Here is a 27,600-nt window from a genome sequence, read left to right as displayed (position 1 = left end):
TCAATCAAATCATGGAAGCTCTTCAACCACTCCTCAAGGGATCCGTTTCCGGAGCCGCCATGACCACCTTCTCTCCTCCCGGTAAGACTCTTTGGCTCTTAGACTCGGGTGCATCCTTTCATATGACTCCAAATGTTTTTTCACTTTCTAAATACTCAAAAAATTTGTCACCCTCTTTTGTCTCCACCGCGGATGGGGCTTCTCTTGAAATAAAAGGAATTGGTGATTTTGAAAGACAAGGTTTTTTTATTCCAAAAGTTAAATTTATACCAAAACTAAATTTAAATTTGCTTTCCGTCTCTCAACTATCGGATCATGGGTGTGATATCAAATTCTCATCAAATAAATGTTGGATACAGGATCGTCGGTCCGGGAAGTTGATTTGGGAAGGCTCTAGGAAGGGAGATCTTTATCTCATGGAGTTTCTTCAAATTCCAAAAACCTCTTTTTGTAATGTTGCCCAACATAAGGATATAAATGTTTGGCATAAACGCCTTGGGCATCCAAATATTGTCAAACTTTCGTATTTACATTTTGCTAAAACCTTATGTAAAGACAATTTCAATTGTAATGATTGCATTCTTGGTAAAATGAGAAGCTTACCTTTTGGACAAAGAACTATGTTTTCAACCAAACCTTTCGAAATTGTGCATTCGGATGTATGGGGATCGGCACCCGTTGTGTCTAAGGGAGGTTTTTCATATTATGTTATTTATGTGGATGATTTTTCAAGGTATAGTTGGATATACTTCCTCAAACATAAACATGAGGTTTTTTCTACTTTCAAGATCTTTCACATGTTAATACAAAATCAATTCAATAGTAAGTTACAAATTTTTAGAACCGATTCCGGGGGAGAATATCTCTCAAATGATTTCAAAAGTTATATTGAAAATAATGGGATTGTTCATCAAAGGTCTTGTCCCAAAACTCCCCAACAAAATGGGTTGGCCGAATGTAAACATAGACACATAATTGAAACTACAAGAACTTTACTAATTTCTCAAAAAATTCCAAAAAGATTTTGGGCCGAAGCGGCTCTTGCATCGGTTTATCTCATCAACCGACTTCCATCCAAAAACTTGAATTAAATATCTCCATATGAAATCTTGTATAAAAAAGAACCCGACTACAATAGGTTAAGAATTTTTGGTTGTAAATGTTTTGTTCTCACCGATAAGAATGATAAATTATCTCCCAAAGCTATTCCTTGTGCTTTTTTGGGATATTCGGAAACTCAAAAAGGGTTTAGATGTTATGATATTAAGAATGATAAACTATATGTTTCAAGAAATGTAACCTTTTTAGAAAACATAAGTGGTTTTGAATAACACAAAAATCATGAAGATAATGCCGATTATTCTTTTTTGTTTGAACTATTATCTAGAAATGAAGATTTTTTTAGCGATGATGAATTAAAAGAGAATGAGGATATAAGTGAAAGCATTCCTCAAACCATTCATGATGAAGAAGAAATGATAAATGAACCCATTACCTATACTCATAGAGATAAAGACACTTTTAGAAGTGCAATAGAGAAATATAGTGATCTTAGTGAATCTTCCAACAATTCTCGAAGAACTGAAAGATCTAGGAAAAATCCTTCTAGATTTATATCCTATGAATCTTTTTCTCCAAAACATAGGGCATGCCTTAGTGCCATTCACTCATATCAAGAACCTAGAAATTTTAAAGAAGCTAAGGAAATGATTGAATGGAGGGATGCCATGGACAACGAACTTAGAGCCCTCAACAAAGCCAAAACGTGGGTTTTTCAATGTCTTCCAGAAGGAAAGAAAACAATAGGATGTAGATGGGTTTTTAAAGTCAAAACCAAGAGTGATGGCACTCTCGAAAGATATAAAGCCCGTCTTGTCGCAAAAGGATATAGTCAAGAATACGACATCGATTACGAAGAAACCTTTGCTCCTGTTGCACGAATGGTTACTGTAAGGTGTTTGATCACCATTGCATCTATTAAAAAATGGAATATTTATCAAATGGATGTTAAAAATGCATTTTTAATGGGGATCTCAATGAAGAAGTCTACATGGATGCTCCTCCTGGTATGAACGTACCAAAGGGGAAAGTCCTTCGTTTGCAAAAAGCGCTTTATGGTTTAAAACAAGCCCCTAAGGCTTGGTATGATCGATTTAATGATGTAATGGTTCAAAATGGTTTTTCCTCATGCTACACTGACACTGCTCTGTTTGTTAAAAAGTCTGATGCAGGAATTGTGATTTTACTGTTGTATGTTGATGATATGTTGATAACAGGTAGTGACATAAAGAGAATCAGAAACATTAAAACCACTTTAAAAGAAAGGTTTGAAATGTCAGACCTAGGGTATCTGACTTACTTTCTTGGTATCGAGGTAGCCTACTCTCATAGAGGCTATTTTTTTGTCTCAAACTAAACTTGCCTGTGAGTTTCTTGACAGATCAGGTATTACTGATGATAAAATCTGTGAGACCCCTGAAGTTGTGGGATAAAAAATGAAGATCGATGATGGGAAACCTTTGGAGGATCCTACCCCCTACCGGCAACTTGTAGGATCTCTAATGTATCTTAGCATCACAAGGCCGGACATCTCTCATGCCGTGCATACTGCAAGCCAATTTCAGCATGCTCCTACATCCGTTCATATGAGTGCCGTTCTCCGAGTTGTCAGATACTTAAAGGGAACTTTAAACAAGGGAGTTTTCCTTTCCTCTTCTTCTGAGTTGAATTTAATTGCATATACTGACTCTGATTGAGGAGGTGACCCAAATAACCGTCACTCCACTACAGGCTTTTGCATTTTCTTAGGTGAATCCCTGATCTCATGGAGATGTAAGAAACAACAGAAGGTGTCTCTATCATCCACCGAAGTAGAATATCGAGCCATGACGTCTACAACTATGGAGATTGTCTGGATTCATCAGTTGTTGCAAGACATGGGGATTCTAATTCAATAACCCACAAAGTTGTGTTGTGATAATAAGAGTGCAATTTATATTGCTAAGAATCACATGTTTCATGAGCGGACAAAGCATATTGAGATGGACTGCCATTATGTCCGAGAGGCATATCTACAAAAAGTCATCGACCTTCCTTATGTAACGTCAGAATATCAGTTGGCAGATTTCTTCACCAAGGCGCTTTGCTCTCCAAGATTCAACTTTCTCCTTAGCAAACTTTCGGTCATTGTGCCCTAAGTTTGAGGGAGGGTGTTAAAATGTATCTCTCTTTATGTAAATATTTACATATATATATAAAGAGAGATACATATACATATATATATCACGTATATATGTATATGTATCTATCTTTATATATATATGTAAATATGTATGTTTCTTTTTGTTTCTTTTCTTTTCTTGTAAAACCCGCAAGGGTATTTTAGTCATTCAACTTTTGCACATATTCATAATTATGAATATGCTGTAATTCTTTTTGCTTTTTCACTTGTATTCTTTTTCTTTTTTCTTTTTTATTTTTTGTCTTTTTTTGTGTTGACTCAAAGTCAACTTGGAGGGCTCAACACTAGCTGTTGAGCCTCTCCAACGGTTAGAATTCTAACCGTTGGAGGGGCTCCAACAGCTAGTGGAGCCCCTCCAAGGCTTCCTTTCTCATTATAAATAGGGGAGTTCCCCCTTTGTAATACTTACTTCTTGGAGCTTTTGTTCTCCAAGCTTCTCAATAAAATTCTTTATATTTTGTATGCCTTTGTGCATTTGAGTTTCTTCATTGTACCTTTGTGTACATTTGTTCTAAGTGTTCTTGTGCATTTGTGCACATTGGTGGTGGTGTGCTTATCGCACACTTTATCTCTTTTTGAGATATTTTCACATCGTCCTCCCATAATTTGGAGGTTTGTATGTGCGAATATGGTTTCTCGGTCTAGATACGGCTAGAACCGAGTCATTATCACTCTTGATGATTCTATTTTTGAGCATATTCTCCTCTATATGCTTAATTCCTCTATAGTGTCTTCTATAGATGGAACCTTTCCTCGATGAAGAAGAATCGACTTGGTAGATTCAAATTCCGATCTTAGTCCATTAATAAATTGGAAAAAGTGCTCTGCATTTATTTGATTTTGGCAGAGTTCTATGTCTTATGGGTAATGCCACTTTGGTTTGAGAAGAGCCAACTCTTCCCATAATTCCGACAAGCTATTGTAGTACTCTCTAATGCTTTTGTCCCCGAACTATATTTCGAACTTGATTTTGTAGATTGCATACATGTGCAATGTCTTTAAGAGAATATATTCTCTTAAGATAGTCCCAAGCGTCATTAGTATGTTTAAATTTTGCAAGACTTTAACACTTCTTGATATCCATGCTACTTATGAGCCAAGACATAATCTTGGCATGCCCCATTCTCCATTCCTTATACTTTTTCTCGTAAGTGGTAATAACTTTAGTTTTTTCTACCTCCGTAAGAGGTATTTCTTTCTCACCTTCAATCTTTGTAAGAATTAACTTAGTTTCCAGATCGGTCCCGTCCACTAATCTCCACAATCCTTTTTCCCATATAAGGTGCTTCATAATTGAAGCCCATGTAACATAGTTTGAATCATTGAGTTTAATGGGTTTAACAGGGACATTATCATTGTCATCCATTTTATAAGGTTTGAAAGAAATAATAAAGAGGAGAAAAAAAGTGAGTAAAAAAAGAAGCAAAGAAGCGAGAATATGTAATCTACCACGGATGGTAGATACGAATGCTCCGCCAAGCTTTTGCATAATCACACTTTCACATAAACTTGAAGAAGAACGTCACTTCTTTTCCAAACTTGAGTTCACTGAAAAAATCGCTTAATCACAACCGAGCTCTGATACCATGTAAGAAGATGAGATCAACAATCGAATCTTGAAATCATACACACAAAAGACTTCTCATAAGAACCAAGAATGGTTCATAAACAAATATCCACAAGAACCACTAAGGTTCATACAATATACCTGAAAAAGGGTATGCAAAGCAAAATAAAAAAATATCTTTTCATTCAAATGGAAAAAAACCCCTAAAAAATAATGCTTTACAAGGGGGAACAAAGCCCATATTTATACTACACAAAAAGGGGCTTTAGAGGGAGTCGTTGGGCTCCCAACGGCTCCAAATGGAGCCGTTGGAAGCCCAACGACTCTCTTAGTAATGATGTCTAAAAAGGTCCAAAAAATGTCTAACCTAATTAGATTCTAACCTAACCTAACTAGAATATATAAGTATACTAAAAAGACAAAAAAAAGATTACATATTTTAATATAAAAGACCAGAGCATATTGAATGGTTTGTTAGATAAAATAAGACCTGACATACCCATTTATTCTTTGGTTTCGTCAAAGGCGAGGATAAGATAATACAAAAACTTCGATGGAAAAGTTGTTAACAACTATGCTCTACGAGTAGCAATGACTCAGTGTCCCTGATCATCGGAGTTAGGGGACTGGGCTACCAAATATTGTCCTAAGTAGTAGATTTCAATGACTTTTGCAGAAGTTTGAATGCATCCCAGAGTAACAAGTGGCCTCTGGGGAATTCTCTCTCGATCATTAGGTCGTTCCTTTAGGAGTGGACTCAGCTAGTTGTCCAGGGTATCAAAATACATAGGATAACACACCCTAGGACTGTTTCAGTTGTTTCTATGTTTATCCTATGCGTACCCACAAGGCAATAATTATCAAAATAAGATTACCATGCTCATTTTACTTATTATTAAAGTGCATATCGCGAAAGGAATAATTCATATATTAGTCTTTCATAAGTCTGACCCATTTTATGGGATACAGGTGATGATTAGGTTGATGCAACAAGCAATGACACGTTGACGTGATGATATCAAGAACCCACTCTCTCTTTGTTGTTGCACTCTTGAGCACGTTTTGTAAATTTGTATAAGGGTTTCTTTTGTAATACCTCATTTTGTGTAAACTTTAATTATCAAAAACCTCGTTTTAAATCTATGTGGTTTCAATGATTATATAGAGATACAAATCCATTGTGTAAAGGAAAGTTCGCCTGTAATGCGCCCAAGGTCCGTTGACTTGTTCTTTCAAATACTATTTTCCGTTGAACTACCATTTTAAACTTTGAAAAAAAATTAATTGCAAAGCTTCAAACTTTTTCCTAAAAAGTTTACAAGTTCGAGATTTTGGGGCATTACAACATGGGTTTCTCTCTAATGACTTCTAAACTAGGGAATTGACCTTAGAGGCTCTTTGAAACCCAAAACCCCAAAAAATAAAATTGGCCTTTTAATTTTTTGGTACAAGTGTATCATATGATACAAGAGTGTATTGTATGATACACTTGATATGGATACAATACACACTCATATTGCGATACGAGTGTGTATTGTATCGTTACTGTAATGAAGTAGATTGAATCCGATACACATGCAAGAACACACTTTCAATCAAGTAAAAATACTTGATTGAATGACGAAACCACCCACACAAGGGTCTACAAACCTGTTATTGCATAGAAGCACTCAAGAATGAGTTGGGAATACAAGGCCACAAGAGGCCAATATATAATACAATGGAGCCAATAGGGTGCAACTCCATATGGCTGTTGGGGCTGCACCCAACAGTCATAAATATAGCTGTTGGGGCAGCTCCAACAGCTATATGGAGCCCCTAATGTGCTGACGCCTATTATAGAGAAAAGACCGAAATACCCCTAATGGGTATTTCAGTTAACAATAAACACATATACATATATGTATATGTATATATACATATATATATATATACACATATATATATATATATATATCTTAACACCCCCCTCAAACTCATGGTGCAACAATCGAGAGTTTGCCAAGGAAATGAAATCTGGGTGAAGAAAGTGCTTTGGTGAAGAAGTCCGCGAGTTGATACTCTGATGGAACATAAGGCAGTGTGAGTCTTCCGCAAAAATTCTTCCCGAACATAGTGGCAATCCATTTCAATGTGTTTTGTCCTCTTATGAAACATATGATTGCTCGTGATATATACAACACTCTTGTTGTCACAGCATAATCTGAAAGGTTTTGTGGTGTGAATTCTCAAATCCTCTAATAGTTGTCGCAACCATACTAACTCAGACGTAGTCGTTGCCATAGCGCGATACTCAGCTTCAGTTGAGGAGAAAGACACCTTTTGTTGCTTCTTGCATCGCCAGGAGATTAGGGAGTCACCTACAAAAACACACAAACCAGTGGTTAAGAGTCTATCATTTACATCCCCTCCCCAATCAGAATCTGAGTATACAATGACTTCTAATAAGGAAGAAGATGATAAAAACAATCCATGACTTATAGAATTCTTAATATATCTAATAATTCTCATTACAACACTCATATGTACTGTAGTGGGAGCATGCTGAAATTGACTGATAGAATGAATAGCATGAGAGATATCAGGACGAGTAATAGAAAGGTAGGACAAAGCTCCAACCATTTGTCTATATGGGGTTGGATCTTGCAGAGGTTCTCCATCATCCTTCTTCATTTTTGCATTTATGACCTTTGGAGTGTCAACCCGTTTTTCATCTGAGAGTCCTGATCTCTTTATGATCTCTGCGACATACTTAGTCTGTGACAAAAAATAACCACGAGGTGAGTAAGCTACTTCAATTCTAAGGAAATAACGTAAAAAGCCAAGATCTGTCATATCAAAGTTGCCTTTAAGCACATCTTTGATATGGTTTACTCCCTGCTTATCACTTCCTGTGATTATCATATCATCTACGTAAAGCAGCAATATAACCATCCTTGCATTGGAAGACTTAACAAATAATGCAGTGTCAGTAAAACAAGATTTAAAATGCAGTTGAGTCATCAAATTACTAAATCTATCATACCAAACTTTGAGAGTTTGTTTTAACCCATACAAGGCTTTTCGTAGACGAAGAGTTTTCCCATGTGCTAAATTCAAACCTGGTGGAGGATCCATGTCGACCTCCTTATCCAGATTACCATTTAAAAAGGCATTTTCACATCCATTTAAAAAATTGGCCATTTTTGGATTGATGCATTTTTGGATTGATGCTATAGAGATGAGAGTTCTGACAGTATCCCTTAGCTACTAGTATAGCTTTATATCTTTCTAATGTTCCATCTCATTTGGTTTTAATTTTATAAACCCATCTACATCCTATAGTTTTCCTTCCTTTAGGTAATGTTTGAATTTTTCAAGTTTTTGCCTTTTTTAATGCTTCTGATTTATCGTTCATGGCTTTAATCCATTCTTGATGATTTTTAGCTTCATAGTAGGATAATGATTCAGAATATGAGTGTATGGCCATTAAGCATGCTCAATATCTTGGTTCAAAGGAATCATGGGATACAAATCTACTAGGGGCTTTTAAAATTCCTACCGATTTTCTAATACTAACATAATCAATATCTTGATTTTGAGAATATCTTTCTAAAGCACATGGTGGGTTCCCTTTGGTCCGCCTAGTATATGTTTATATGTTACTATGGGATGGGTCAACATTGTTAAGTTTGTTGTCTATATTTTCACTTGCATCATGAGAGTCTTCATGTTCACTCTCATGCTCATTATGAAGATTTTCATACCCTTCATGTTCATTGATGAGATAAAAAAGAAACGAATAATCATACTTTTCTTATTTTTTTTGCTTGCTAAAACCATATTCATTTTCAAGAAATATAACATTTCGTGAAACATATAATTTGTTCATTTTCCTGTCATAACATCTATACCCTTTTGATTTTCGGCATAACCCAAAAAAACACAAGGGATTGCTTTTGTGGAAAGTTTGTCGTTCTTATGGGTAAGAACAAAACACTTGCATCCAAAGACTCTCAATCTTTTATAATCGGGGGGAATTTTAAGCAATTTTTCAATAGGGGATATATTTTTAATTGCTTTTGAGGCCATTCTATTTATCAAATAGATTGCCGTAAGAGCTGCTTCGGCCCAAAACATTTTTAGAACATTTCTTGATACAAGAAGTGTTCTAGTGGTCTCAACAATATGTTTATGCTTTCTTTCAGCTAGTTCATTTTGTTGAGGAGTGTAAGGGCAAGATTTTTGATGAATAATGTCATTTGAATCAAGAAATTTTTTAAATTCGTTTGATACAAATTTTCCCCCAGAATCAAATCTAAAAAATTGAATATTGGTTTTGAATTGAGTCTTTACGTAGTAAAAAAATCTTTTAAAACAATCAAATGCTTTTGACTTTTGCTTAAGAAAAAAAATCCAAGAATGTCTACTATAATCATCTACGAATATAACATAGTATAGTCTTTTGTGCCAATTTTCTATATCTTTCTTTTCCACAAAATTACAAAAAGATTGTTTTGATAACTCAAGATTGTCCATTACATAGAGATCTCCTTTTCTATGGCCTTGCCCAATCGGCTTTCCGGACTGGAGATCCTGTATTAAACAATCATTAGAAGAGAATAAAACTTTACAACCATAATCTGTAATTTGTGAAACCGATAAAATGTTCAAATTTAATTTTGGCACAACCCTAATATTTGGTATGTGAAAGTTTGGTTGTTTTTGAAAGATTCCAAAACTTTTGATTTTTAAGGATGTTCCGTCGACGGTTGAAACATAAGAATCATTTGAGTTAGAATGACATTCGGATAATATTGACTCATTTGGAGTCATATGAAAAGAGGCACCGAAGTTCAAGATCCAAGAAGTCTTACCAGAGTCACCACTTGTGGATACGACCGCCCCCGAAAAGGAAGAAGCTTGAGTTTTGAACAATGGTTGTAGCACCTCCATTAATTGAGCTAAAGATAAGGAGCTAATGCATTTGGAGTCGTCAACATCATTCATTTCCACCGAAGCAAGTCTCTTATCATCTCGATGATCTTCTTTCTTTATTTTTGGACAAAACGGCTTGATGTGTCCTGGTTCATAACAATGATAGCATATGATTTTGTCATCTTTTTTGTCATTCCTCTCACAATTGTTAGGATTTCTCCCATTCCTCATTTTTCACAAAGTGAAGAGGTTTATAACTCCTAGTATGATTACCGGGCTTTGACATAGCAAGCAACGTTTCTTCATCCTTTGAAGCGGATGGCTTCTTCAATCTATTTTCTTCCATAGTCAATTTTTCAAGAGTTTCGACTATGGATGACATACCTCCTCTATAAAGGAGAGCCGATTTAGTTCCCTCAAATTCGGGCCTAAGCCCATTTACAAATTGATAGAAATGCTATGTTTTAATTTGATTTTCACAGAGTTCTACATCTTGAGGACAATGTCATTTTGGTTCAAGAAGAGCCAATTCATCCCAAAGGAGAGAAAGTGCATTGTAATATTCTTTAATACTCATTTCTCCTTGGGTCATGGTTCTCACCTTGTTTTGGACATTGCATATGTGTGCAATATCTTTAAGACTATACATGTCTTTAAGATATTTTCATGCATCACTAGCGAAATCAAATTTCGCTAAGATAGAACATTTGTGGATGTCTACACTATTGATGAGCCTGAAAAGAAGACATTATTATCTTCATTGTATGTCTGACCCGATCCATTTGTATAATGGATCGGGTCCAGATCCAGATCATGTATTGTAAATTATCATTTTGTAAAAGGGTATTTTCGTACCCTAATGTTTACACTTTATGTTAAATAGAATGAGAGGGCAGTCACGATGGACTGAACCCTCCTTTCATCTAGAATTTCTCTCTCCCTCTCGTCTCTTCTCTCACTGTAGATTAGGGTTTCATTCTTTCATGGTATCAGAGCAGGGCGTGGATCTGCGTGAAGAAAGCAAGGCGTGGATCTGCGTGAAGAAAGCACAGCGTGCATCTGCGTGTGAATACCCAGCGTGAATACCCAGTGGAGAACGTCTGGTCGTGAATCAGCGTGATTCTGGAAGTTGCATCAGCTATCTGTCTCTTCTCTAACGAAGGTGAAGAAAGCAAGGCGTGGATCTGCGTGAATCTGCGTGAAGAAAGCACAACGTGCATCTGCGTGAATCTGGGTGTGAATACCCAGTGGAGAATGTCTGGTCGTGAATCAGCGTGATTTCAGCATGGATCTGCATCAGCGTGGATCTGCATAGCTATCTGCGTGAATCTGGGTGTGAATACCCAGCGTGAATACCAGCCTTTGTCACCAATCAGCGTGAATCAGCGTGAATACCCTGCGTGATTCTGGAACCTTCATCTGTGTGTTTTTGTCAACAAAATCTGTGTCTAATAAAATTAGGTTCCCCCTTTCCTTTGTGAAAATTCGATCATCTCTCTATCCGTGGTTAATTTCTGCTGTTCTCTTGTTGTTTTTCCTACAGTTAATTTCTGCTAATCATTGCCAATCTACCTCTCTTGATCTGTGATTTCCTCCTGCTGTTTTTCTTACTGATTTTCCCTACATTGAATATGTGTTTTCCTGCTACCTGCTAATCCCTGTCAATCTGTAATTTTCTTTCTTCTACTTTGCATCTTTTGTTGAATCTAAAGAGAATTGTCTGCTAGCAGCCATCTGTCTTTCCTAATCTGAAGAAGTTAGTTGAGTTCTTTGTTTTACCTAAGTGTCAGTTCAATCATATTCATCAAATGGAATTCACTCACGGGCAATCATGCCTGTCCTCAAGTTTTCTTGGTCAACTAGTTTCTGAAAAATTGAATAACTGCAATTTCTTAACCTGGAAAAGACCGATTATTCCGTTTATAAAGAGTCAGGACCTCTCTGGTCACTTGGATGGATCAGTCCCATCGCCTCCAGAATTTCTTTCGCAAGAAAAGGCGGACGATAAAGGAGAACAATCTGTTGTTCTTCACAAGAATCCAGAATATGTTGCTTGGATGAAGAGAGATCAATCGCTAGTGGCATACATCACTTCAACTCTTTCACAGGAGGTCCTTATTGCTCTTCCTGATGATTGTTCGGCAAAGGAACTGTGGGATATGTTAGTTCAAACATATTCACAAATTTCTGAGGCAAGAATCATGTTTCTTAAGCGAGAATTTCAAATGCTGAAGAAAGATTCCATGTCTATTATGGAATACCTGAATAAAATGAAAGGCATCACAGATCAGTTGGCGGTTGTTGGGTGTCTTGTCAGTGAAAAAGATAAAGTACAACAAACCTTGAGTGGATTGGGGCCAGACTATCATGTTATAACGACAACCTTACTATGTCTACCAGAACTTCTAAAGTTTGAAGATCTTCGTGCAAAATTATTGCAATATGAGATGAATCTGAAAGGTTCCTCTGAAACCTCCCATGGGAATTCCGGGACACAAGATGTGTTGGCTATGGGAATGAGTGATGGTCGAGGTAGAGGAAGTTCCTTTCGAGGAAAAGGAGGCCAAGGGAGAAATAACTATGGAGGTCGTGGCATTCTTTCAACACCCAATGTCCAGGGACAACGACCCATTCCCACCTGTTTCCTATGCAACAAGAAAGGGCACATTAAAGCGAATTGTTGGTTTAATCTCCAAAACAAAGGGAAAGCTCCACAAGCAGAGGCTAAAAGGGATGGAGAAGTAAAAGAGTTACTGTTGGCAGCTTTGGCAGGATTAAATATGAAGCAAAATGACAAAGGAATTTGGTATGTTGACTCCGGAGCAGCTACTCATGTTACAGGTGATGTAGGTAAGCTCTTGACTCTTACACCTTATGTTGGAAAGAATAGCATAGTCACAGGAGATGGATTCCATCATGCCATCTCACACACTGGAAATGCCATTATACACATGTCAAAATCCTCTCTTAAACTTCCAAGTGTCATCCATGCTCCTAATATTCAAAAGAACATTGTTTCTGTCTCAAAACTTGTTGATGATGCTAATGCTTCAGTCGAATTTACTCCCTCTTCTGTTTATGTCAAGGATCTTCGCACGAGGAGGATATTCGCTGAAGGACAACGATGGGGCAACATGTACATCTTCCAAGAAGATCCTTCCTTCATTCATTCCAACTATTCATCCTTGAAGCCTCACCAACGTCAAGTCTTTGATTCTGATTTTATATTTAATGTTTCTGAAAGTAATAAGCCAAGACTTTGGCATAGTCGTCTTGGCCATTGTGGTCGTCATTTCATTGAAAAACTTGTCATGAATAATCTTATTCCTAAGTCCAGTCTGAGTTCAGAAGTCGTTGATACAAAATGTTCTAGTTGTCATCTATGTAAGAGTCATGTTTTACCTTTTGCTTCCATTAATAAAAGAGCTTCAAGGCCATTTGAGGTCATTTGTTCAGATGTCTGGGGTCCTGCTCCAATTACTTCTTTTTCTGGCAGTAAATACTATCTTATTTTCATTGATAGTTACTCACGTTACACTTGGATATTCTTTATGAAGCACAAATCAGAAGTTTTTGGATTGTTCCAGAAATTTCACTCTTTTGTTCAAAATCATTTCTCTATCAACATTCTTAATTTCCAGTGTGATGGAGGAGGTGAATTCTCCTCGAGTGATTTTGTTAATTTTCTTCAACATAATGGGATAAAGAGAAGAGTATCTTGCCCTCATACACCTCAACAAAATGGGATTGCTGAGAGGAAGCATCGACATATTGTTGAGACTGCGATGAGCATGATGCACGGGAGCAATCTCCCATTATCATTATGGACTGAGGCTTTCCACTCCACAGTTCATGTGATAAATCGCTTGCCCATGAATATCTTAGAGAATAAGTCACTATACTTCTCGCTTTTTGGCATACAACCTGATTATCATGAATTACGTGTGTTTGGGTCTGTTTGTTATGTGCACATTGATAGCTCTCTCAGGCACAAGTTCCAAGATAAGGCTTTGAAATGCAGGTTTATAGGATATGCAGAAGATTACAAAGGGTACAAGTGCTATGATCCCCTGAGTAAGCGTGTCAAAATATCAAGGAATGTTATTTTCGATGAAATGAACTTTGCCGATCAGGATACTAATTCAACTATGGTAGATACTGATAACTCAAGCTGCAACATTGAGGTATACTACCCATGGTTAAATTCAGAACTCTTCTCCAACAGTACAGTAGACTGTCCAGAAAATTGCAGTCAAAATGAGCCACATGAGGATTCAGCCAATGAGACTCAAACGAAGGAAACTGTCACATATGACTTGGAGCCAACAAGGTATAAGGGAATTGTGTACACTCGGCGAGAGAAAGAGCCCTCATTCATTCCTTGTACGAACATGGATCCATCTGGAGATATCAGAAGATCTTCACGGATTCGACATCCGCTTGACAGGTGGGTAAGTTATAAAAAATTTTCAATGGATTTTCAGTTATTCTTGACATCCATAAGTAAAGAGGATGAGCCTCTTATGTTCTATCAAACTGCGAGCTCTAGAAGATGGGTAGAAGCAATGAATGAAGAAATGGAGGCCTTACATGAATGTGGTACATGGGAGATTGTGCCTAGACCACTGAACAGAAATGTCGTTGGGTCAAAATGGGTGTACAAGATAAAATATAAACCAGATGGGAGCATCGAAAGGTACAAGGCTCGACTTGTAGCCAAGGGATTCACACAAGAGGAAGGCCAAGACTTTGATGAAACTTTTAGTCCTGTTGTTAAGATGGGGACTATTCGTATTGTGTTGAGTCTAGCCATTAAACATGGATGGACATTGAGTCAGCTGGATGTAAAAAATGTTTTTCTGCACGAGGATTTAAAAGAAGAGGTCTACATGGAACAACCCACTGGGTATGCAGAACGAGACGCCAAAAAAATATGTATGCAAATTAAAAAGAACACTCTATGGTTTGAAACAAGCTTCTCGTTCCTGGTTCGACAGTTTTTCTCTAGAAATACAACGGCGTGGCTTTACTAGGTCTCTTCTGGATTACTCATTATTCATTCACAATGAACAAGGAGTTACTGCTCTTCTGTTGATATATGTAGATGATATCATCATCACAGGAAATTGTAAAAGCCACATTGAGCAGGTGAAGAAGTTATTAAATCAGAGATTTAAGATGAAAGATTTGGGAAAGCTGCGATATTTTCTTGGGGTAGAAGTTGATAACAAGAATGATACACTTACCCTTACTCAACACAAATATACGCTGGACATTCTCGGCAGAGCAGGCATGACAGATTGTAAGCCGTTAACAACTCCAAGTGTCATTCATCAGAAATTGAGTTCGCAAGAAGGGGATATATATGGAGATCCCACTAAGTATCGCAGCTTAGTTGGCATGTTGCAATACCTGACTTTTACTAGACCTGACATAGTATATTTGGTTAATCAGGTATCCCAGTTTATGCATGAACCTCGTGTGTCACATATGGAGGCAGTCAAACGTATACTTCGCTACCTAAAGGGTACAGTGGGTGATGGGCTGGTATACAAAGGCAAGGAAGAATTAGATCCAGGTGGGGGCCATGAGATTATTACTTATGCTGATGCTGATTGGGCGGGGGATCCAGACGAACGACGATCAGTATCCGGTTATTGCAGCTTCATTGGGCCAAACTTGGTATCCTGGAGCAGTAGAAAACAAAAGGCGGTTGCTAGATCGAGCACTGAGGCCGAATACAGATCGATGGCCACTGCCACGGCCGAGGGTACATGGATAAGACATCTTCTGACTGAAATGGGAGAGCCGATTGCTCGATCACTGTTGCTGTGTGACAATCAAAGTGCCATCAACATGTCATTCAATCCCATTCACCATAGTCGAGCAAAGCACATTGAAATAGATCAACATTTTATTAGGAAAAAGGTTGAAGACAAAGAGATTGAGCCCATGTATGTGTCAATAAAAGAACAAGTTGCTGATATCCTCACTAAAGGGTTAACAAAGGATAGATTTTGGTTTTTGAAGAACAAGTTGTTCATGGTCCAACACCATGCATAACTTGAGGGAGGCTGAAAAGAAGACATTATTATCTTCATTGTATGTCTGACCCGATCCATTTGTATAATGGATCGGGTCCAGATCCAGATCATGTATTGTAAATTATCATTTTGTAAAAGGGTATTTTCGTACCCTAATGTTTACACTTTATGTTAAATAGAATGAGAGGGCAGTCACGATGGACTGAACCCTCCTTTCATCTGGAATTTCTCTCTCCCTCTCTTCTCTTCTCTCACTGTAGATTAGGGTTTCATTCTTTCAGAGCCATCCAATTATTTTTGAGTGCCCATCCTCCACTCTTTACATTTTTTTTCGTAATCGAAAACGGCTTTACCCATTTCCTCTCCTTGAAGAGCAACCTCTTTCCCATTCTCAATTTTCGTAAGAATGAGCTTGGGTTCTCTTTTGGTACCGTCCACCAAACCCCATAATCCCTTTTTCCATATTTTGTGTTTAACTATGGATGCCCACATCACATAGTTTGTATCATTTAGGCGTACGGGAATGAAGACCATTACCTCTCTTTCATTCTCCATTTCCTTACAAGGCTAAGAGAAAGGGTAGAGAACGAAGAAGAAAGAAAAATGAGTGAAATACAAGATTTATTTGAGAGATGGCATGCTTCCCGATGCAACAATCCTCGATTTGTTGAATCCTCTAAGCGTACGATTCTCCTCTTGATATTGTCACAAACTTTCTTCAAAAACTTGCCTTTAGACCACCAAAGCTTTGATAGCATGTAATGAAGTGGATTGAATCCGATACACATGCAAGAACACACTTTCAATCAAGTAAAAATACTTGATTGAATGACGAAACCACCCACACAAGGGTCTACAAACCTGTTATTGCATAGAAGCACTCAAGAATGAGTTGGGAATACAAGGCCACAAGAGGCCAATATATAATACAATGGAGCCAATAGGGTGCAACTCCATATGGCTGTTGGGGCTGCACCCAACAGTCATAAATATAGCTGTTGGGGCAGCTCCAACAGCTATATGGAGCTGTCCCATCAAATCTGAAAAAGACAAAAGGTGAAAAAAGAAAAAGACAAAATAAATATATGAAATAAAATACAGAAATGTCAGCCCCTAATGGGCTGACGCCTATTACAGAGAAAAGACCGAAATACCCCTAATGGGTATTTCAGTTAACAATAAACACATATACATATATGTATATGTATATCTTAACAGTTACTTGCCACTCATATGATGCTTAGAACACGAATTTTCCCTGAAACTCACAATGGCTAGATGGGAACCATGATCAACCATCATGAGTTTGGAAATGAAAGTGCAAAATTGAATAGTTTATTTATGAATAGTTGGCAAACCTGACAAGTTGACTCGGGAATCGCCCGAGTCGACCCGGATCGGATCCCAACTGGGTTACAGATTCAGGACTGCCGATCTACATGCCTCTTATGTGTTTTTTTTTTGTGATTTTAATGCATTATTCCCATAAAAGAATACTTGTTATAAAGATTTATACGTTTTTAAATCATAAATATTTACAATTATGTATAGTTGAATACTTATATAGTTTAGTCATTGATGTCATGTTTAGTGATTATACAATATGGATTTTGATTTTTTCCATATCTTAACACTAGAAAATGCATAGTCCTAACTCGTCCGAGTTACCTAGTCGACCCGCTGACTCGTGAATCAAGGGTTCTGCCAACCGTCTCTGAGTCACAAGTTTGCCAACTATGTTGATCTTTAGTCACATTGTTTAATGATATCCCCACCTAATATGAGGTGGGTTTTGTAATGAAATAGCAAAAAAATTACAATAACTCAAAGCCACTAAGGGCAATATACATACACCAAGAGAAAATACAAGAGTTCAAGAGAACACAATCACAAGCCACAAATGGGCACAAGAGCACAATGTAAAAATTATGATTTTTGTTATCAAAGAATGCTCATAGAGAAGCATAAATTTGCAATGGGAATAGTCCCCTATTTGTATACAAAAGAGAGGGAGAGCTAGATGTTAGGCAAGTACTAACAGCTAGCTGTACCTGCTGTTAGATAAGTCTAACTGCTAGCCACTAGGCCTAGCTTAATGGATAGCCAACAGATAACAAAAATGCCCTTTAAAGCCATAATAAATACAAAAAATAAAAAATATAAGAAACAGAAAAGATATACAAACATGCCTAAAAATACTATATATATATAGTCCTCTTCAAAATGTCTATCTTAGATATGTTTTGGAAAATCTGCCCATATGGATGTTGATCTCTATCGTTGAAAACATATGAATAGACTCTTGAATCAATCTTTTTTTATGTGTAGATGGGATTTTACAACGGTTCTGAAATTTGTGAAATTTTCTACATTTTAAAATCTTACATGCACATCGAAAAACTTTCATCCAAGAGTCAAATCATATGTTTTCAACCACGGAGATCACATCTATACGGTCATGGCATGCTTATATATATATATAGATAGATAACAGGTTTGTTAGGCATGACATTGTTATGCCTCTTCTTGATAAAAAATAGGTAGCAGCTAATCTGGTTGATCAAGTATGATAAGAGGTAAGGTTGTGTCATGGTTTTTAAGGGCATCTATATGGGCGTTAAAGGCATACACCTTTACACCCTTATTTGACTATAAGCCTTGAGGCTTAAGCCTCCTTACTGATAAATGAGGCCCATGCCTCCTCATCAAGGAGGCTAAGCCTCTCTGTAGAGGCCCACACCTCTTTTTATACATACCATGGGTATGTAGTTACATAAGGCAAGTAACATTCTTACCATTTTTTTGGCTTTTATTTTTCAGATCAATTTACGTTGAAGCCCCCCAAAATTTGTAAAAACCTCACCCACTAATATTACTACAAAATATAAATTATGAAACGATTAATTTGTTCAATTTTGACAATTGTATATTTTCTGTAAAAAAAAAACTACGGTTCCTAAGTTCCTAACTCATATTGTCAAAAGAAGAGCAAAAAACATCAAAGGGAGGATGCTTTCCAACAAAAAAATTAATTGAACACGGTTGAATTTTACTTTTATTTTTCTTATATGTTTTGATAAAATATATCTTTGTGTGAACAATTATTTTTTCATTTTTATGTATTTGTTTGATTTAATTATAGTGTTATGTGTGCTTCCATATTTGTTGAACAAGCCAATTTTATTTTTATTTTGTTTTTATATATTTTCATAGGCTATTTTCTTTGTGTGATCGATTTCCATTATTTTTGTCTTTACTATCTCTGGTTAATTGAAATTTCATTGTTGTGCATGCTTCTATATATGTTTGACACAAATTAAAAGGGTTATTATTTTTATACTTGTACTTATATATTTTATTTCATTTAGTCATATTTGCTATGTATATTAGTGTTTTCATAATTATTTGGAAGGATTGTTATTTATTTATGCTTTATAACTAATAAAGTACTTTATTTTAATAGTTATAGACTTTTGTATTTTTTTGACTTTACACTTAGGAAAATCTTGAGGCTTACCCCTGATCCATAGTTTTTAAAAATGTCTCATTACGCCTCACTCCTTTAAAAACCTTGGGTTGTAAGGATGAATGAGATTGAAAGGTCCTTCTATGTTGTAGGGAGTAATGACTAGACTTTCCGATGCACAGGTTTCTAGTTAAAGATAGTAGTCGTATAGCACTCCTTATAGTTTCAATTCGAGAAGCTCTTTATTCATTGAAATTCACTCGCAGATGATAGCTAAAGACATCTCTTTTAGGATCCTATAAATTCACTTAAGCTTGAAGAAAAGTTTGTCCTATGCATTCAATTGTGTCAGTTTCTTGGTAACTTTTTGACCTTTTAGACACTTATCTTTTCTGGTATGCAAGTACTTCATCTTACCTATAGGACAAGTACATAATCCTTCCGTTGGAATTATTGGAGAAAACATCATAATCAACTAGTTAATATTTTTATTTCATCAAAATAATTACATTCTCAATAACTCATGCAATTATGATGATTTTTGGTTCTCTTTTTTTGGGCCCTAACACTAAGCACGATCCTCTATGGTTAATTCATGATTAATCACTTACTAAGGAAGTGCATGACACTTATTAAAATCTATGTAACACAGACTTTTCTAACAGGGCACTGCACCCGCTCCCAATGTGGGTGCAACACTTGGACACGACTTCCTTTGTGTCAGGTGAAGTCAACCACACTGATGTTCATTTCTGCCCAAAAGTAGATTCAGTTTACCCTAACCAAGTCCAGTTTTATATATATATATATGTACCCTGCCTGCACCCCCGCACCCAAGTTTTTTTAAAGTGCCGCATCACCGCATCTGCACCCATGTCCGCACCCGCACCTAATAGCTTAAAATCTATCCAAGAATAATTCACATTGTATTATATGCATGGATGAATCTACTTGTACCCACTGTATACATGCATAACTCCTCAAGTGCTTATTATATTAACTCTGTATATAGTATATACCCATTACATGGATATCTAACTATATCATTGATTTTTACTAGATCCATGTTGTTACATAATTATGCAAATACTGAGATTACCCGTCAATCCCTTACACTTGACATTTTACCAAAATACTCAATTACATTGACATTTTGTTTCAGTTGTTGTTGCAATGGTTGCTTAATTTCTTGTGTGATACTTGAGTAAGTTTTGTGATTTTTTTTTCCTTTCAGGTAATTGTCTCAAGGATGAGATACATATCGTCACAAACAGAGCGTGCTGTAAGATTTGTTGGACTTTCTACAGCATTAGCCAATGCACGGTATGCACTACCAGCAGAAGCTATGATCCGTTAACAATTTGAAAATTATTTAAGGGTGTCAAAAGTGAACTTTATCATTATAACTAGAATCCTGTGTTCCTTTGTCTCCATTTGTACCGTAAATGGATTTTGGATTATTCATGTACGATAATAAATTGTTTCTAGATATGCATTTTATGTTAATGTATTTTGCAGTGCAACAGTTCCCTTTTTTCTTTTTTTCTTGTGTGTGTATCTGTTCACGTGTAAGTATGCATGTGCTGTGTATCTATGCTTTTGCATGCGTATCTGTATGCGTGAGATGGACTTATATGTATAGTAGCATAATTAGGTATACTAGGTATTACAGTGCTATTGAAGTACTAGTAATTTCAGTGAGCTGTTTTTTCAGGGATTTGGCTGATTGGTTGGGTGTTCTTGACATTGGGCTATTCAATTTCAAGCCTAGCGTCAGGCCTGTACCTCTTGAAGTTCACATTCAGGTAGTTTCCTAGAGTTCTGTGTTACTCTTTTTTTGTGTGACTGTGTCAAGATTTAGGTGACCATATTGTGATGAAGCCATATTGTGTGACTGGAATCTGAGACAATACAATGATCCAAAAGTAATAACTTCTTGACTAACCAAAATCAAATACATTTGCATAATGTATTTGGTCAAAGACAAAAGCAACAAATTATTACATAATAAAAAATATTAAATAATAATTTATTAATCTTGAGATATTTACAATATTTACAAAAGCATCTTCTCTACAAAACACTCATGCACATACATATTTACACCCATACTGTACAACAGAAGAAAAGGCACAGTATATAAAGGAGGTCATCTAACTGCTTGTTTGACTAGCCAAAACTAACCATTAGAGCAAATCCAAACAGTTAGTTTGACTAGTCAAACTAGCCGTTAACGCAAATTCCAACAGTTAGTTAGTCAGACAAAAAATTGTAAATCAGGGATGCATTACCAGAGATTGAGAGAGAAGGAAGAAAAGAAATAAGAGAAGAGGACTGCATCAATACTCCATGCACACCTATGTGGGTTGTGGGTTCCTTTTAACATATCAATGTTACATGTACAATAATGCCCCTAAAGCTAATATACAAAATCTCTTACATAAGAGGGGCAAAACAGGAAACAAAAGAGTACATAAAGGGGCATTACATTAGGGTTGTTAACGATGTCAATCTGGATCGACCCAATGTGTCATGGCTGAATAGCCTCCCTCAAGTTGTGCATGGTGAGAACCATGGACAACTTGCTCTTCAAGTACCAAAATCTCTACTTAGCCCCTTTGTGATAAGATCAGCCACTTGATCTTGAGTCCCAACCAATGTTGCGAAAAGCGTTGAGGTGTAGCGAGGCGCTCCACCAAAAACCGAAGTGAAAGCGTAAGTCTCATTATTTTTTTTTAAAACTTAAAAAATCTTTAAAAAATATCTAAAAGTACAAATAAATAGAAGATATGCTTTATTGATGAAGCAACAACCAATAAGTTTCCAGATTATTTCCAAACTGACTTGTCTTCTTACAGACATTAAGATTCAAAGACTTAACATAAGCATCATAAGTTGGACTGCAATTTCTAGAAGCCGAGCCAGAAAAAGGCTTCAAAGATATAATATAAGAATCACAAGCTGGATAAAAATTGTTTTCCTCAGAAGAAAATCAGTCATAATAGCATACAGAGAAAAATCTCAACTTAATACATGTTCACTAACTTAATACTTGTTTAAAGAATAGCATACAGAAAAAATCCATACTCACCAAGTTACAAGAATGAAAATCTTAACTTAATACATGTCTATGAATCCAGTTTATGAAAATCTTTACACCACTAAACCAATTCCAGTTTATTGATGGCCCTAATGACAATATAATTCAGTTTATGTGTTCTAATATCACAAACATGCATAATTTCAAGGCACTATCAGATCCAGATTTAAATTTTGAAAAGGTGAAAAGTGAAAGTCAATAGAACATTCACGAATAGGATTAGGACACAATCTTTACAAAAATCAACACATACACGGTCAATTACACGTACATACAGAATCACATGCACAATCAATTAATTGCACAGAGGAAGAAAAAGAAGAACAAAGGAAGAAGAAGAAGGAAAAAGGAGGAAAGAAGAAGCGGCAGCAAAGGAAGGGAAGAAGAAGAAGAAAATGAGGAGGGAAGAAAAAGGAAGGAGGAAAGAAGCAAAACATGAAGTGGAAGCAGAGGAAGGGAAGAAAAAGAAGAAGAAAAGGAGGGAGGAAGATGGAAGAAGAATAAGAAAAAAGGGAGGAGGAAAGAAGCGGCAACAAAGGAAGGGAAAAAGAAAAGGGGGAAGGAAAAGAAGAAGAAAGGAGGAAAGAAGCAGAAGTAGAGACGAGAAGAAAAAGGGAGGGAAGAAGAAGAAGAGGGAAGAAGAGGAAGGGAAGAAAACATAAGAGAAGAGAACAAGAAAAAGAAGAATGAGCAGAAGAAGAGGGAGAGAAAGTACATAGCCGTTGGTGGCTGCCTTTGGTGGTAGCTGCCGCCAGTGGTGAAGGGGGTAGGGGTTGGGGAGCAAAAGGGAGGAAAGATGAAAGGGGGATGGTGCCCTAACATCGGGCCTCCCTCCGACTTTACTTTTTATTTTTTTTAATTGAGGCGTGCACCTCACCTTGTTGCACGCCTCGCTGCGAGGCCTGCGCCTCAAGGTGTATGAGGCACACACCTGATACACATTTGTGCCTTAGCCTTATGCTTCAAGGCAAAAAGCCCCTCGCCTTGAGGCGAGGCACGCTTTTTGCACCTTGAAGCGTGTTTTTCATAACATTGGTCCCAACAAATTGAGTTGTAATCTCCCCACTATCTATCTTGTTTCTTATAAACTGTTGATCTGTTTCAATATGTTTGGTCCTTCCATGCTAAATTAAATTAAGTAAGATCTTAATCGCGCTTTGATTATCTCAAAACAATATGGAACTTGGCGGCTGTTGATTTAGATAAGACAATAAATACCTAATCGAAGTTACCTCTCTGCCGCCATTGATCGATATTCAACCTCAATACTAGAACGAGCCACCGCCTTTTGTTTCTTTCTGCTCCATAAAACTAGATTTTTCCAAGAAATGCACAATACCCAAAGATTGATCTTCTTTTATCTAGGTCCCCTGCCCGGTTCACATTTAAAAGGGCCATCACTGATATCATGTTTTCACCACTATCCCTCTTTTGATAACAAAGTCCATCTCCAAGAGTACCCTTTACATATCCAAGTATCCTCTTAATTGCTTCAACATGACTAGTGTGTAGGCAATACATGAATTGTGAAACTTGATTCACTGCATATACAACGTCTGGACGAGTAAATGTGAGATATTGGAGCATACCCACAATGCTCATATACCTTGTAGGATCATCAAAAATCTCTCTTTCATCACATCCAAGTTTTTGCTGCAATACACTTGGAGTTAATAAGTTACAATCCTTCATTCTAACTTTGTTAAGTAGATCAATGGTATACTTGTGTTGAGTTAGTATTAATGCATCTTTTCTCCTATCAACTTCCACCAACGAAGTGTTTGAGATCTCCTTGATCTCATTAATATGCTCTTCAGAATACCCTGCAACTATGATATCATCAACATAAATTAGCAACATAGTTATCCATTTTTGACCTTTATAGATGAAAAGAGTGATCAAGATGGGATATGCAGAAGCCATGTTTTTTAATTTCGTGAAAAGCTTTCAAACCACTATCTGGATACTTGTTTCGGCCCATATATGGCTTTGTTTAGCTTACACACATAATTGGTGGGATCCTTTTCACTATTCCATTTTGTTTGTTCCATGTACACTTCTTTGATGTAACGACCCCAACTCAAATCCCTTGAAAAATGCATATTTTTTTTTAACCATTGCGGAAAACTTTTCATAGACCTAGGGTCCTCACAGTTTCAATTCCAATTGGATAGCCAAACACAACAAAGAGACTTACATTTATCATCTACAAGAACCAAAGCAAACATATTTATTTATGAATCAAAATCCAACTCCAGAGACAATGTTCTACTTAACAGAAAATAAAGTAGCAACTAACTGAAACAGAAGAACTGAAAGAAACAACAAAATTAAAAGAACGAAACAACAAAATCAAGCGTGACTCTCGTGCCCTCTCAGGAGCTAGCCGACTTCACTGATCACCTGTGTCTGCAAAAAACTAATAAAGTAGGGTGTCAGAACCAAAATCCTTAGCACAACTACTTCTTAGTGAAACATGTAAGATAAAAGAGTATAGACAAGATTTCATGCAATAATTGAGGAAAATGTAAATATTACAATTTACAACATTTAAGTAATCATCCATACAACAGGTTACATTAAAGCAGTAGCAAGTAGCACGAACTAAGTAAACACGACTTTCAACATGCACTAGGGAGTAAATAACATACACTCATCATCATGTAATGACTAAGGGAACAATTAAAATATGCATGTTCTAATGCATAACAGGGAAAATGCATGATTTATGTGCAATGCATGGACCTTTTTATTATCTTTCATTTAAGTTTTCCTTTTTCATATGCATGCCTCTATTACATGCATACAATTTTAAGTTTCTCTTTTTAATTACCGTTGCCCGCAGATACACCAAACGGGTAAGATCCCCGAGGTCAAGTTAGGTTCTCAGGGTAGCTTAACACACAAGTTGTATTTTATTACTGGATTCCAAACTTAGCCCTCGACTGAATCACCTTCGGAACATTAGACCTCCACATCTAATGTCGGGGAAACAAGGGACACCCCACGCGCACAAGTGTCACTTCCTTGGTACCAAAACAACAGTTGTGTCAAACACACCACCCCCAGGTCAACTGACGGACTCTCCCTAAAACCGTGGCTAGGAGAAGGAACCTCAATATCGGGTTCAGGGGATAAAATAAAGCCCACAAAGTTTTTGTATCCTCACAGTCTCCCCAAGACCGGACCTCTAAGATCTCCATTCTTTCGATGAAAAATCCTACAACGTAAATTACACTGTTCTTAATTATTATCTTTTTAAAAGTTAATTCTTGAAGTTTTGCATTACTGTATGCGAAAGCAAAGTAAAAGCTCGCATCCACCCCTGCGAGGACCCTTACGGGACTCCAGCCCATGAGGAAAACAAGAACAGTGTAGTAGTGTGCAGTACCAACAAGTGTGATTTAAATGATGCAATTAAATATTTAAAAAAACAACAACCAAACTCACGGCTCTCCAGGCCGGTGATTGTTCATTTAGACCATCGATGCATCGCATGCCAAAACCAAGTATTGTCATTTATCATACAAGTCTCATATTCCAAATGCACCTACATACATGCAACACTTTATCGAACATGCAAATAGACTTTTCATAAGCATGTAATTTCTAAATGTATATGCATCTTCGCTACGTGAAATCTTGCATCAACATACATGCATCCGTGTCAAAACATACTCCCTTGAGTGTATGTGCATGTGAATACACCCATCAATTGTGCATGTTCATGTGAAATGAAACATCAATAATCTAGCAGATGCATGACAATACATTTTACATGTTTTATTGTATAACCATAACATTGCTCATTATAGTCAAAGTCTGCATATATTAAACTCATATTCCTCCTGTCAAAACACACCATTCAACATATAATTGAGCTGCTGGACGGGTATGTCGGTCCTGAAATGAAATGGGGATCTTCGAAACACGAGCTTTGATTAACAAGAGCAAGTGTCAAGAATGACACTAAAGCATAACCCTTAAAAAGGGTATAACTAGAAACAAAATAAAAATAAAAATGTATTCTTTATTGATATGAAAAACCAATTGCTTAAGAAGCATTGGAGTAAAATACAAGAGGGGCTGCACCCCTTTATATACACAGCTGAAAGAGGACTCAATAGAGCTGTTGGGCACAGTCCAACAACTCTATTTAGAGTTGTTGGAATGTGTCAGTAGAGCTGTTGGACTGTGTCAGTCCAACAGCTCTATTGCTAGTCAAGTCTGGACAGGACTTGACTAGCAACAGTCATTCTAGTTCAAACTGAACTAGATGACATAAAGACAAAAAATAAAAATAAAGGAAAAAAAAATACAGAAAAGAAAGAAATGAAAAATGTATTTATATATATATATATAATAATATAATATTATTATATATACATATATGTACAGTTTTACATTTTAACAGGTCCCCGGATTGGACAGCCTGCTGGCCAGCTAACCCAACCAGTCCAAAACACACATGGATACATGGTTGCAATACAAAAATTTAACTCATATGTATACATTTGTATATTTAATATATATATTTTTAAAGAACACATACCCAGCCGATCACTCGACTAGGCCTGTTCAGTCCACACCCAGCCGACCACTCAACTGGGCTCACCTAGCACCCAGGCTCGGCCTGTCAGGCCAACCGATCCAGGCTCGGCTGGTCTGACAGCTATGTCACAGGGATTCGGCTAGCAGGGTGCCGCACCCGCGTCGACTCGACGCGGGTGCGGGTGCAGCATCGGGTGCGGTCAACCCGATCCTGGGTGCGTTGACCGCACCCAGGATCATTTCGGTCCATTTTTGTTTGGATTTAAAAAAAAAAATTGCCCTACAAAATGGGCTGCAGAATTTAAAAAAAAAAATATGGACAGCTGCTTGCTGCTGCTGCTCTTGTTTTATAAAGGGGCACTTGGGTCCACAACATCTGACGAGCTTTGTTGGCATCCCATGCTATTCCTGCCTCCAAACAATTAATTCACAGTGTTGGAAAACATACTGTTAACTTGGAAATAATGATCCATCTTCCTTAAAAATTAAAACCAAAATTCAAGAGCCTTTTGAAGTCCTTATGCTTCAACCAACCAAATCCTTTTTCGTCAAGGATTTTCTCTCTCCATAATAAATGATAATGATGGTGGTAGAGTAGAGCCTTGGTGGCTATTAGTATTCACTTTTCTCTTGACGAGGTGCTCTAGCCGTAGCCTTGTGTAGACCTGTCTTTTCCACATGTCAAATCCAATAAATTTCTTTTAGCTGTCATCT

At 36.9% G+C, this 27,600-nt stretch overlaps 1 protein-coding gene across 4 annotated transcripts in view; it reads left to right on the top strand.

The window, feature by feature from the left end:
• Positions 1 to 27,600, top strand: part of LOC149818818 (U5 small nuclear ribonucleoprotein helicase) — a 264,200-nt gene that overhangs the window by 158,708 nt on the left and 77,892 nt on the right. For all 4 annotated transcript variants that reach the window (XM_089985540.1, XM_089985539.1, XM_089985538.1 and 1 more), the window contains 2 exons: positions 20,470 to 20,558; positions 20,950 to 21,040. In XM_089985540.1, coding sequence (XP_089841666.1) covers positions 20,470 to 20,558; positions 20,950 to 21,040 — 180 coding nt within the window. The remainder of the gene's footprint in view (positions 1 to 20,469; positions 20,559 to 20,949; positions 21,041 to 27,600) is intronic.

This window comes from Nuphar pumila, chromosome 13 (assembly GCF_984573655.1).
Source record: "Nuphar pumila chromosome 13, dmNupPumi1.hap1.1, whole genome shotgun sequence".
Classification (NCBI taxonomy): Eukaryota; Viridiplantae; Streptophyta; class Magnoliopsida; order Nymphaeales; family Nymphaeaceae; genus Nuphar; species Nuphar pumila.
Note: the sequence above shows the minus strand (reverse complement) of the source record. Positions and strands in the feature narration are given on the sequence as shown.